At 37.6% G+C, this 14,335-nt stretch overlaps 1 protein-coding gene across 1 annotated transcript in view; it reads left to right on the plus strand.

Moving 5' to 3' along the window:
* Positions 1-14,335, plus strand: part of TSG101 (tumor susceptibility 101) — a 32,236-nt gene that overhangs the window by 927 nt on the left and 16,974 nt on the right. Inside the window, exons 2-7 of the mRNA XM_064452576.1 lie at positions 5,105-5,189; positions 7,091-7,156; positions 7,744-7,907; positions 9,253-9,379; positions 11,991-12,057; positions 13,760-13,851. Coding sequence (XP_064308646.1) covers positions 5,105-5,189; positions 7,091-7,156; positions 7,744-7,907; positions 9,253-9,379; positions 11,991-12,057; positions 13,760-13,851 — 601 coding nt within the window. The remainder of the gene's footprint in view (positions 1-5,104; positions 5,190-7,090; positions 7,157-7,743; positions 7,908-9,252; positions 9,380-11,990; positions 12,058-13,759; positions 13,852-14,335) is intronic.

A 14,335-nucleotide genomic window follows, 5' to 3' on the forward strand; every position in this document is an offset into this window, starting at 1 on the left:
GATATTTTAAACTACATTTGATCATGATATTTGCAAAATTTTAGAACGAAGTATGACAGGTGAGGATCTGATCAAAATTGAAGAAACCTTATTAAAGGATCTTTCACCTGCCTGGAATCACAAGTGAATTAATCAGCTTGAAAATGAGTGCTGAATACCAACTTGGTGTCAGCAAATGAGATCATGTGTGTATTTGTATACACCTGTCTTCCTTAAATTATTACCATGCCATAGAAGAACCAGAATTTAAGGTAGTCCCATGTCCTCTTTTCCCTGCACTCGCCCATCTTATACCCCTAGTGCCATCTGACTTTCTGTAGCTAAGTTCAAAGCTCAGTGTACTTAATAGCTGATGAAAAATGAAGTTACTGTTTCACTGTTTCATATTACTTTTAAAAAATAGTTACATTTTCTGTTTTATAGAGGGAAGCTTAGTGATATTTCCCATGTTGAATAGTTCAGTGTGTGAGATAATAAAAGACTTAAGCCTCAGTTGGTGAACATAAGCAGTTAATTCAACTTCAGATATTTACCTGCTGTCTGATCTTGAAAACGTTCATCTCTCTGTGATCTGCTTTGTGATATGTACAAATGAGGAGGATGCATTTGCCATCTGAGAATGTAGGAGGAGAAAAAAGTTTAGAAATTAAGAATTCAAATTAAGCAGTTTTAGTTATCTTTGTAGAAATCACTAGGATCTTATGTTTTCCAAAGAGATTTTGATATTTCTTGGAAATGCTCAGCTACTTACTATATTAACACAGGAAAATATTGTCTTCTAATATTCTAGTACTCCTTAGAATGGAAAAGAGAAGTAAGCACAGAAGAGTACACTTTGTGATTTAAATAATAAAAAATTTTAGAATGGCCATCCTCATTAGGAAAAGCTGCTTCATATGTCATTTTAATATACAGAACTTCTGTCTTCTGTAGTTATCTGGATCTAAGTACTGAAATTAATAGGTGATGTAGGACTTAATTTTGCTTGTGGCAGTAGCTGGAATCCTACAAGCTTATCTCTACTAAGTAAGTAGAGGTAAAGGACTGCATCCTTTGGGAGGTAGTCCTGAAGGGAAAAGGGGTCTAGGAAGGCTGGACATTCTTCTCAATGGAAATTTTAAAGTTGCAGGAGCAGGCCATCCCCATGTGCCGAAAGAAGAGCTGGCAGGGAAGACCACCGGCCTGGCTAAACAGAGAGCTTTGGCTGGAACTCAGGAAAAATAGTAGAGTTGATGGCCTTTGGAATAAGGGTCAGGCAACCCAGGAGGACTAAGAGAATGTCATGAGATTATGTAGGGAGAAAATTAGAGGGGCCAAAGCCCAACTAGAACTTAATCTGGCCACTGCTGTAAGAGACAATAAAAAATGTTTCTATAAATACATTAGCAATAAAAGGAGAGCTAAGGAGAATCACCATCCTTTATTGGGTGGGTGGGTGGGAATCACAGTGAAAGGATGAGGAAAAGGCTGAGGTACTTAAAGCCGCCTTTGTCTCAGTCTTTAATAAAGACCAGTTGTTCTCCAGGTACCCAGCCCCCCTCATCTGGAAGACAGGGAGCAGAATGAAACTGCCGTACTCCAAGGGGAAATGGTTAGTGACCTCCTACACGACTTAGACACACACAAGTTTATGGGGCCAGGTGGGATCCACCCAAAGGTACTGGGGAAGCTGGTGGAAGTGATCACCAAGCCATTTTCCATCATTTATCAGCAGTCGTGGCTAGCCAGGGAGATCCCAGTTGACTGGAGGGTGGCAAATGTGACACCCATCTACAAGAAGGGCCTGAACTACAGCCCTGTCAGTTTGACTTCTCCTGCAGAGGAAAGTTATGGAGCAGATCATCTTGAGTGCCATCATGCAGCACATACAGGTGATCAGGCCCAGTCAGCATGGATTTATGAAAGGCAGATCCTGTTGACTAACCTAATCTCCTTCTATGACAAGGTGACCAGCTTAGTGGATGAGGGAAAGGGTGTGGATGTTGTCTGCCTAGGCTTTAGTAAAGACTTTGATGCTGTTTCTCACAGCATTCTCCTTGAGAAACTGGCTGCTCATGGCTTGGACAGGTGTACTCTTTGCTAGGTGAAAAACTGGCTGGATGGCTGAGCCCAGAGAGTTGTGGTGAACAGAGTTAACTCCAGTTGGTGGCCGGTCACAAGTGGTGTTCCCCAGGGCTCAGTGTTAGGGCCAGTTCTGTTTAATATCTTTATCAATGACCTGGATGAGGGGATTGAGTGCACCCTCCATCAGTTTGCAGACAATACCAAGTTGGGTGGGAGTGCTGATCTGCTCGCGGGTAGGAAGGCTCTGCAGAGGGACCTGGGCAGGCTGGATCAATGGGCCGAGGCCAATTGTAAGAGGTTTAACAAGGCCAAGTGCTGGGTCTTGCACTTGGGTCAAAACAACCCCATGCAACGCCACAGGCTTGGGGAAGAGTGGCTGGAAAGCTGCCCAGTGGAGGAGGACCTGGGGGTGCTGAGCGTGAGCCAGCAGTGTGGCCAAGAAGGCCAACAGCATCCTGGCTTGTTCAGGAATAGTGTGATCAGCAGGAGTAGGGAAGGGATTGTTCCCCTGTACTCAGCACTGGTGAGGCCGCAGGTTGAATACTGTGTTCAGTTTTGGGCCCCTGAGTACAAGAAAGACATTGAGGTGCTGGAGCGTGTCCAGAGAAGGGCAACGAAGCTGGTGAAGGGTGTAGAGAGCAAGTCTGATGAGGAGCAGCTGAGGGAGCTGAGGTTGTTTATCCTGGAGAAGAGGATGCTGAGAGGGAGGCCTTGTCGCTCTCTACAACTACCTGAAAGGAGGCCATAGTGAGGTGGGTGTCATTCTCTTCTCCCAAGTAACTAGCATTAGGACAAGAGGAAACAGCCTGAAGTTGCACCAGGGGACGTTTAGACTGGACACTAGGAAAAAAGTCTTCACTGAAAGGGTTATCAAGGACTGGAACAGGCTGCCCGGGGAAGTGGCTGAGTGACCGTCCCTGGAGGTGTTTAGAAGACTTGTAGATGTGATGCTTAGGGCCATGGCTTAGTGGTGGACTTGGCAGTGCTAGGTTAATGGTTGTACTTATCTTAAAGGTCTTTTCTAACCTAAATGATTCTATGATTTTAAGTAATTATTCATCACTCAGTGTAAAAACAATTTGCAGCAATACTCTTTTACTTAGTTTTAAGAGACACATGAAAGTGATTTTTTAATTTTCAGGTGTTGGACCTAATTTTTAAAAGCACCCCAGATAACCAAATCTAGGTTTTTTCAACGCTGTCATCCACCAGACTCGCAGTATGTCTCCTGAGCAGGCAGGCGTTGTTTTATCTATTCCTTGACTAAACTGACTTGAGACTCTTGTGCCAAAAGTGGAGTTAAATCCTGACTCTGAACCCTGCGGTTGTTTGGAACTTCTGTCTTTGGAAGCCAATAATAGTGATTATGCCAATCTTCTTAAGTCTATATCCTGTACCATAAGGTATGTTCCTATAAAAAGACCCCCTCTTACTTAAAGTAGTTGGTGACATGCTCTCATTTGTGTTGTAGTAACACAATTATTTATGTGGGTAGGTACTGGCAGTCTCTGGCTGGCCTAGCCGAAATTGCACAGACCTCTGTCTCCATGTTCTAGCAATGCCTGTTATCTATTTCTCACTTCTGCTAGGTGTTCGGGAAGAAGGAGGGAGGAATGTACTCAAATGCTAGCAAAGTTGTTTCTCCTCTGTCAAGCCCCTCCTGCACACTCCCAGTCCTGGCCCCACCTTCCAGAGGAGGCTTAAATGCTTTGCTGCAGCCCTCCCATCTAAACAGCATCCAGATGCTGCCCTGAGCCTCTGCCTGACTGACCTCTATGCCGGGGTCTCCCTGCATGCGCACGCATCCCTACTGGAGGGGTTGCTTTTCTTTCCCACAGACCAGTGTTTTGAAGACTGACTGTATGGCTGTTTTCCTCTTGGTCATTTCAGGAAGATAAGTCACAGCATCCCCCAAAGCACAGGTGCTTTTTGTAGAGTGAGGTGGCATTATGCGAAGTGACATGGTATGTTTATCTCTGCTCACTAAATAAGAGTTATCATGCCCAGGAGTAGTATCTTTATTGATCTCTGTAGATAATAGGAAGAATAGGAAGTTTGTACGCTTTACAACCCATGAATGAATTTGGAGCTGTGGCACCACACTCTGCTTATGTATAATGTCTGAATTAATTTGTTCAGGTGTTGTTAACATCTGTGTACTTTGGTTATTGGACATTTCATTGTGTTGGGCCTTTTGCCTTCCTACCATGATTGAATGAAAGGATGCTGTCTGTGTTCCTTAAGATATCTGAAGATTGTAATTTTAGGGGCTTTTAAATTTTATTAAAATGAAAACATTGTCAAGGGACAGTGTTAGCTTTCTTTTTAATGGTAGTTATCGGGAGGAACAGCTACAAGGTTAAAGAGCTGCGCCACATGATAAACTTGGCGCTCTCTTGCCCAGGAGCATCTCCTTTGTTGTCTGTGGATAATAGTTCTGAGACTGTTAAATTCTGTAGTAGTGTATCTGTATTTTACACATCTGTGCTGTGCTTCCTGCTCCTGGTAAAAGGAAGGGCGTGAAACCAATATTGTTACTGATAATATCGTGCTTTGAAACACCTTCCTAGTTGATAAAATACATGAAGATACTAATCAATGATTGATAAATACTGAGATGCTTTTAAAGTGGTATGAAAGATATCTGTGAGGTTCAGATCCTAGATAGCTGTGTATCAGGAATGTTCAAAATGTCACTATATTTGTTCTGAGATGCATTTTTAAGATCCACATACTCAGATACTGTTGGTTATGGTAGAATGTGAATGAAAATGCAATAACTTTCCCCAAATTGCTTGATATACGGACCCTTATTTAAGACTAAAAGCATCTTAACAACTTGTTAAAGTTTGGTAAGTTATATAGGCAGCATTCAGTTATATATAGGTAAATAAATTCTTATTTCAAAATAAGAGTGGAGAAGAATGTCCATATATGAATGTAAACTCTCATAAATGCAGTCTACTGGGTAAAATAAAACCAAAATAAATTACGTTGAAAATTTAGTCTCTAAAGTAATTCTTTCTCTTTTGTTTTCCAGTATAAGTATAGAGACCTAACTGTACAGGAGACAACCAGTGTTATTTCTCAGTACAAGGACCTCAAACCTGTCATGGATTCATACGGTTAGTCTGTGCATGAGAAAATTTTTGTTACTGAAATTTCAATGGTTTGTATTTGGTAGTTTTTTTATGAGGAAGATCGAGATTAAAATTAGAAAACATAATTTGAGTTTCTTGTATTGATCTTTGACATCATACTTCCTCAGAAACACAGTTATTTTCTAAAATAACCTTTCTGTATTACTGTGTCTATCTAACCTGCCAAGAAGTGTGGCATTTTTCAGAGCTTAACTTTTAGTTAATAGCTTAGTGAAGTCATATCGCTTGGTGTCCAGAGATTGCTGATATCTTACAAATTCAGCTTTGCTGCTGTATAAATAAATTTTTCGAGTTCTAAATAGAGTTCTATTTTTAGAGTTTCTAAATAGGAAAGAACTTAAATCAATTTAACAAATACTTTGATAAAAGTAGTTGTGTCAGTCCCTAAGAGTATGAAGAAAACATAGTCAAGTACATAGAAGATTGGTATGAGGGATTTTGTAATGTAAATTAATGATGGCAGACACTGTTTGTTTGCTATTTTAAAGGCTCTGAGTAAATTCTAGTGGATTAAATGAAAATGGTATCTAAAGTGAGCTCCAGAGGCTGAGGGTATGGTTTTACAAGATACAGTGAGCCAGTCTAGCTGCTGAAGCCATCCTTATTATCACCTCTTTTTAACTGTCACCTGTGGGGTTCCTCTGTGAGCTAATTTATATTACTAATACATCATCAGAGACTTTATAGACTTGTGCTTTCTACATTCAAAATCTGGACTGAGAAGTATTATGAAGGGACATGGTGAGGTAAAAGATAAATTAGTTTTAACTTGGATACCTGCAAGCCAGCACCTGTCACAGAAATAAAAATTACCCAGTGACTGGAGAATTAAAAACAATAGTGAAAGGACTGTGGTTTGAGTAGCAAGCTTGCATAACAGTAGTGATCAGAATTCCAGATAGCTTTGAGCTGTAACAAGAAGCTCATCTGTGTTACCTAACTTTTTCTAAGCTGCCTGGGAAAGGCAGAGAACAGAATCACTTACAGATAATTGATATTATTTGGAGCAGTGAAATGAGCAACAAGAAAATGGTTACATTGCTGCTGAGATAATTTTCAGGTTTATATTAATAATGAAATACAAACCCCCCATTTAAGTCCCAACATGTTCTACCTACCTTTGCAGAACATTAGCACCAAAAGAATCATATGGGATAAGCTACATTTAAAGTATGACTAGAAACTTCCAGGGGAGATTGGGAACATAAAAGCTTTATTACCAGAAGTTGATCTATTCAGCCAAGAATAATCTATTGGGTTGAAAGGATGGGAAAATGAAATACAGTAACTCAGTAAATTGAGGTCAGGATTGTTTTGCACTTTGTGAACTAAGACTAAGATGTGGCAGTGAGTCAAGTACAATGCATTTCTTCCTTTTCAGTATATTACCGTTTGGTTAAATTACCTTTACTGATTATGTAATAAATGCCTGTGGCCCAGTAACTTTCCGTATTCTTGCTGACCTGTTTGTGTGGAGAAAACATAAGGAATTCTTTGTAATCCTAAAATGACAGTTGTTTTTTAAATTAAGTTTGAGTTCAGATTATCTTCGCAGCAATACGTATGATTTGCAGGTTGTATGGTTCCAGTGTGTTTTACTTGGTCTCTGAATGAGGAAACAGTTTTATTTGTAGTGAAGGTAGTTTGACAATAGCTAGTCACTAATTTCTCAGAAATATGTTATTCATAAGTTACCTGACTGTAGGCAATCATTTGCTAGTCCAAAAATGTGCAAGAGCAGAACCTGTGTTTATATAAGTGTAACATCTGAAAACTTATGCTAATAAATAGAAGGGGTATAACCTGAACAGAGATTAAGGTAGCAAATAACATTTGGTTTAAAAATACTGTTTGTTCCCTTTCAGTTTTTAACGATGGCTCATCTAGGGAGTTGATGAGCCTCAGTGGAACCATTCCTGTGTCTTACAGAGGTATGAATTTATCATCATCACCACCACCACCACCATTATTTTCCCAAATTACATGAAAAAACTATTTAGATTTGTCCTGGTTCAACCTCTCTACTTCAGTGATTGCTATTTTCTTGAAGTCCTATACTTGTCTAAAGTATAATGTTTTAAAGAAATTGTTCCCTATTTTGGCTGTGGAATAAAATTGTAATGTTGAGCATTGCTTCTTCAGTCTCGTACAGCTCTGTAATATCTCTTTTCTCTCAGTATTGTACGTTTGTCAGTCTTCTCAAATGAGGGTTGCAAACCATTTATTGCTGCAGATAATGATAATTCAGATTCGGGCCTGGTAATGTTGCATTGTAGAGCAAACGAGATAACATATTAGTGGTAAATTAAAATTGTAAAACAAAGTTAGATTGTTCTGAAAAATGTTGAGTCTGTGGGCATATTGTGAGCTCTTTGTTGAATGTTATTAATATATTTTGGCTTCTGACCCTGTGCTGTTGAATTTACTGGGTTTAGGAGTTTTTTTTTTTACTCTGGATACAAGAGAGCAGTTGGAGAGTTGGAGTAACTTTTAAAATCTTTCAAAATATCTTTTCTAGGTAACACATACAATATCCCAATTTGCTTGTGGCTGCTGGACACCTATCCTTTCAACCCCCCAATTTGTTTTGTTAAACCCACTAGCTCTATGACAATAAAAACTGGGAAGCACGTTGATGCAAATGGAAAGATATACCTTCCTTATCTGCATGAGTGGAAATATGTAAGTATAGGGAACTTGAAGCCCTCAAATTGCACAGGTCTGAATTCCTTTAGATGTATAATTTTTAACAAAACCCATAATCCTCATTATTTGACATCTTAAACCATTTTTTTAAATGAAAACAACCGGTTATTTCTAATGTCTTAAAGTTCAGGATGTTGCATTCTGTTGCCTGGTTAATTGCATTTTTAGTTACAGTTTGTCTGATTAAACAGTGCAGCATAGGCGTCCTTCCCTGGTAGGAACTGATAGGAAGAAGATCTGTGAGATAAGAATATTTACAGAAGGGAAATTATAAATTCTGTCAAACAATTCTGGGCTGAAATTAATCTCTGTGACTAAAATGGACTTTTATGAGCACTTGGAATTCTTTATGTAGTCATTGCTGGAGCTTTGAGTATGTGGATGTATGTTTTACCAATAAATACAGCATTTAGCAGTGTAGGCCTCACAGAAGTTTTGGCATAAGCATGGACTTGTAAAGAAGATAAACTGCGCGGACAAGGTCAGAAGAATTGTACAAGATGCATAGTTCTGTGAAAAGTGATTAACAGGAATAATTTTATTAAGCATGGGTGAGAATTCAGCACTTGCATGGTAATAGTGGGAAATGACTGCCCAGATCAAGATGTAGGTCTTGCACAAGCAAGAGGATCATCTAAGATGTAGTTGATACAGCATTCATTCAGTTTGAGAGGTTGGTAAAAGTAAGTACGTGGATTATAGAGCTAAGAAAATTTGGAAATAGGATATTTAATCTGGTGCTGCATGTCCTTATTTTGGTGAAATGAAATCATGCCTATATTAAATGTAGTTATAAACTGAGAAGCTAGTTTAGCTGTATTTAAAGGAGGTTTGTGCCAGTCCTTTGTGGGTTAGAATATTTTTTCTCTTGAGCCATTCTGAACCTGAGCAAACGCTATATGCTGTATGAAATTGAAATGTCTGAAAACTTAGTGATCTGTACTTTTTTGGTGTTGGAGAGTGGATTTAAATTTTTAAGAATTATTATAATCCATCATTGAACAGTCATCTTTAGTAATTTTTTGCCCTGCATTTGATATGGAGCTATGTACTACTCAGTTTATTCTAAGTGTAAGCACTACTGCAGCTGTATTTTGCTCTACTATTTCAAATACCAGCTGTCTGGGTTTGGAATCTGTAAAGAAATCCATCAAGGAAGTTAAATATGGCCACGTACACATATACATATATATATTTTAAAATATTTTTAAAACCCACAAATAAAAGGATGGCTTTTGAGAGCTGATGAATTGGTACTGTTTTGTTATTAGAGTCAGTTAAACTGTCGGTTAAACAACTTGTGATTTTCTTACTCTCACAGCCCCAGTCAGACTTGCTAGAACTGATTCAGGTCATGATTGTTGTGTTTGGTGATGAACCTCCAGTCTTTTCTCGTCCCACCACTTCATCAAGCTACCCACCATACCAGGCAACAGGACCACCAACTAGTAAGTGGTCATGGCTACGAATTTTCTACAAGTAATCATGTTAATATTCCAAAGCGTTTTGTTGCTGTGCATAGTTTGTCAACAAATTATGTATTTTACTCTAGAATGACTTTCTATATTGCTGGCTAATGAATTAGCCTGTGCTGTACCTGACCTTTTTGAGCTATGTTAGAAGAATGGGTGTTTTTTTTCAACTTTTGGAAGGGAGGGAAAAATCAAGTTTGTACTGGAAAAAACAAAACAAACACACAAAAAAAAATCAACGAAATACCCCCAAGCTGCTCAAAACAACCAGTAACCTGTCAACATTCAGAGATAACCTTAAAAACAGATTATTGAGATAACTGTCTTTACATCTTAAATTTTTTTATTCTGATAATACAAGTCCATCTGTTAAGTTTCCTGCAACTATTGATTCCATAAGCAAAAGCATACTGCTTGTGTTTCCTATGACCACATTCCTGTTGGGTTTTTAAATTTATTTTTTTTTCAATAATTGCTGGCTGAAAATGAAAAAACCCTGCCGTGTGATTTTCCATTCTTTGTTGATTTGGTACTCTAATTTAATACTCTTTCTTGTCTTGTGAAAATTCTCAAGACTTCTTAAGGTCTTAACTTCTGGAGGCATCTTATTTTAAAGACTGGGGGTAGGTGGGGGGGGGTAAAAGGGGAAGTGAGAAACAGAATAACCTAGAAAATCTTCTAAAATGAGACTGCATTGGGTGGGGAAAAAAAATAAACCCAGTAGAGTAGACCTACTCCAGCCAAAGACTGGGGCAGGAAGGGAGGGGGAGCAGATTAGCTGCAGGTTGTTTAATGCTACAATAACAGTCCTACATTAATTTAATGGTAGAGTAGCTGTATTTGGGGTTATATATTTTTGCTGCATTTTTAAGGCTTTGTCTGTTTTCTACAGAAACACAGCTTTCATCAGATCATAGTGTCACACCTGAAAAGCTGAAGTACTATTCATTACAGTTCCATCAGAAACCATTTTTAAGAGGGTCTTAGGCTCTTAACACATGAGGAAAGGGGTAGCAAATGTAAATGGGACCATTAGAGGTAGTTGGCTAAAGGTAGGTAAGTGTTTGGGACTTTTTAGCTTGTCCATCGCTAGCCTACCTGTAAGAGCACTAGATGATTCTACTGTTCTGATTTTCCAAGAACAGTTGGTGTCAGTACAAGCATAGTTTTAGGAGAGACTGTGATCTGTATTGTGCTTTAAGGAAGATCCATCTATTAAAACACACTCAATTACTCTTGTAGTCACTCAGTGCTAGCACAGCTGAAGTAGTTTTAGTGGAAATGTTTCAGGATTTTCACATTGTTCATAGCTACTTAGTTTTACTAGTGTGGTCAGATTTTCCTTATTTTACAGGCACTTAGGTTTGGGGTTTTTAAAGTTCTAGATAGGCTGTTTAACAAGAAGTGAAGCCCTTTTTAAACAGCTGAATCATTTGAAAGCATTCAAGGATGAAAATAGCTCAGCTTTTTAAAAAAAAAGTCTATGTGATGGAATATTTCTAAAATTACTAGAAATGTGGAATAAATATATTCAAAACATGCTTTTTATAATAGAGTTGCCAGATTTCCAAGAAGAAACTTAAAATTGCTAGGACTGTTAAAGCCTTAGACATTTGTATGTGCTGATAAAATTTTTTGATGTATAACTTCTAAATGGCAGAAACTACTGTATAAGAACATCATGGGATTGTTAAACAGCTAATCGATTGTTGTGAAGTCTAGCTACTCTGAAGATACTTAAACGATACACTCATTATTTAGTGAGTAAAAATCAATGGCTACATTGGAAAGGTTATTCCCTTTTTCCAGCTATTACATAATAAAAATGGAGGCAGCTTTTTAGGTGTGTCATCTGTAATAACATGCAATTTTTTGAGTTCCCTAGCTGCAGATACTTTTTCTTATATATCCGTATTTTACTTAGTACAAATATGCATTGTGGATTTTTAAATTGATAACCATTTTTATCCTTCCAGTGGTTAGCTTAAAGTAATGATTAAGAAGAAGATAAATATATAGTGAAAGGTGTTCTAGCCAGTGGTTCTAGGGAGCGTGTAATTGACTTCAATTACAGTTCTTATAGTCTCCCTCCAAACAAAATACCCTTCAAAATATTTAAACCAAAGTTGGTAGTTAGAGGTAGAATCTTCAGAAATGCAAAACTTGCCTGTGTTTTGTGAAAATGTGCTTGGATGCAGAAAGGAAATTCTAACAGGTCAATACATGGAGGGAAGGTCCACTGCAGTGTAGTCCTTTGTGTGTTTTGAGGGTAAGCAGCTGCCTTGGTCAATGGACACAGAGAGAGCTCACAACAAACGTCTGCATGTATCCCTCTTGCCAAGCTGCATGAGAGCAGCATGGGAAATGTCTGGGAGTATTGTGAGAAATTATGGTGTTAGAGGATGCAGGGTACGCATTATCGAGGGGTTTTGGCCATAGAATGACTTTACTCCTGTTGTTTCACTGTGTTACACTGTATCATTGTGTAATAATATTTTGAAAAGCATCTGACTGCAGCATAAGTGTGGTCTTAATATATATTAAACTTCTGAAAAATAAAAATATACAAAATCACTGTTTTATTTAGCTTCCTATGTGCCGGGCGTTCCAGGTGGAATATCTCCCTATCCAGCAGGAAGCACTTCAAACCCAAGGTAAGAACCCCATTGAACTATCGTCATTTACCTAATAGACAGTTTCACTGAATAGTATCTAGTCTTAGTTGTATTTCCTTATGATATATTTGTTGTATAATCATCATGTTAGTAGTTTTTTTTTTTAAAGTGAGGACTGAAGTCTTGTCCATAGCCAGAAGAAAGTTTGAGAAAGGTTTAACTCTCTTAGTGTTGCGTTCTTCAAATACAGTATACTTGGGTGGTAGATATATTTTGAAAATTGTTACCTAACTCCCAGATGTTATCGTGCTTCACTAGTATATTGGATTAGTTTTTATAAGGTTGATATGCTTGCATGATATAGAAAGAAATGTACCCCTACAAGTTGGGTTTTTTATTAGCATTGTTAGTATTTTTTTGGGTAACTAGCAACTCAAAAGATTGAACAAAACAATTGCTGGATTAATACAAACCTTGACTCCAGCATAAATGTGGATTTCATTCAGAGCACTCTAAGAGAATGTGAAGGGAACAAAATTATTTTAAAAGGTTTTGATTAATATAAAACAAGAATTATTTCTTTATTCCAAACAATATTATATAATATACTTAAAGCTTCTCCAGAAGACTTGCAGTTCTGTCTTAGCAAATAGATGTTGTTTGCTGCCTCCTAGTGTATAGCTACATTTTTTCACATCCTAATTAATTATTTTTATTATTATCTTTATGTCCTGCTTTTGTCTTAGGAGTGTAAGAGGAGTTGCTGTAGTGTATAACATTTTGATTGAAAAAAAAAAAGTTAAAACACTCAGCATTAGGAAGGTGGGGGGTTATATTTTAAGAAGTGAAAAAGGGGGATTTTGATAAGTTCTTATGGCAATTTTTTTCCTCCTGAATACGTTTATTTGAAGTGCTCTTAATGTTTGAACAAAAATAAATAACAGAAAACCTATTTTAAAAATAATATTATTTATGAACTAAAGATTTTAAGAACTATTAAATTTACAATTATCTGGAGAGCCACAGAATATGCTTATTTTATATTTTACATGTTTTCTTGGACCATTTTGTTTACTTACAGCCATGGTTAATACTCTGCTGTATGTAGTGCTTGTCAGGCTAGTACTGACTAATTTGAGTCCTTGTTTCAGTTTATAGTAAATGTATTTTAGAAAGGTATTGCAAACTGTCATATGTCATCTTGCAATTGTTTCAGTGAGCAAATGAATACCTTTGCTTTCCTTCAGCACATGGCTGAGAATATCTGGAGGATTTTTATCTTGCAACCATATTTTGCACACCTCTCTAGCTTTCCATAAAGCAGTTCAGCAGTCGTCTTATTGAATATTCCCATATTAAAAATTATTAAATTGAAATTGCTGTTTGTGAGTTTGTAGCTAGAATAATTATTTTGGATACTTTGGGTTTTTCATATGGCAAGTTACAAATTGCATGGCAAGATTAAGAGATTGAAGAGAATTTGGAATGATCAAAATGCTTGGCCAGGCAATAACTAGGTTGGGTTTCAGTTAAAATTTTATCTTCTTAAATCATACTAGAAATATAAATTGAGAAAGACATTAATGTGAACAGGAAAAGATAAAAAGTATAATTTGGCCTGAAATTTAAACATTTTTTTTATGTAAAGAAGCGTTTAACATGGTGACATAAAGATAATATACATGGATGATATTTTACAAATAGTTACGTACCATTAATATATCTTTCTTTGTCAAAGCAGCTACCCAAACTATCCTTATCCGGGTGGTGTTCCATTTCCAGCAACTACTAGTGTTCAGTACTACCCTTCTCAGCCTCCTGTGACTACTGTTGGTGAGTAGCTTTGAAAGTAGCTTTTGGAGCAGTTATGTGGTAAAAACGTAGACTTTTGTGACCTTGTTCAGAGTATCGATCATGTGTAGTCTCTTGCATCCATAGGTTCTTCATTTAACATGTGAACGCCCAGTTATTCATACACACTCTTTGCTCCAGAGCTCTGTGTATTTTGAAATTTTCTTTCACGCAAATGGGGACAAAGCAAGCTCACAGCTTGTCAAAGGAAGATAGATGCTTCTACTTCACTCTTAAAATATTTGAGGAGTTGTTCTGTTGTTACAGAATTTGGAAACAACAGTAAGTTGTGTGTTGTATTCTTCTTGTGCCTGATCCCATCCTTCATATCCATGTTCTTTCAGCCTTCTGAATTAGAAAAGTCTTTTCTGAAAGTTGTTGATCGTTTCACTGGTCATCTCCACTCGGAGGTGACATGTGTCTACCATGCACACTGCAAGAAAGCTGCTGTCCCATTCAGGTAGCT

The sequence above is a fragment of the Phalacrocorax carbo genome, chromosome 5 (assembly GCF_963921805.1).
Source record: "Phalacrocorax carbo chromosome 5, bPhaCar2.1, whole genome shotgun sequence".
Taxonomy (NCBI): Eukaryota; Metazoa; Chordata; class Aves; order Suliformes; family Phalacrocoracidae; genus Phalacrocorax; species Phalacrocorax carbo.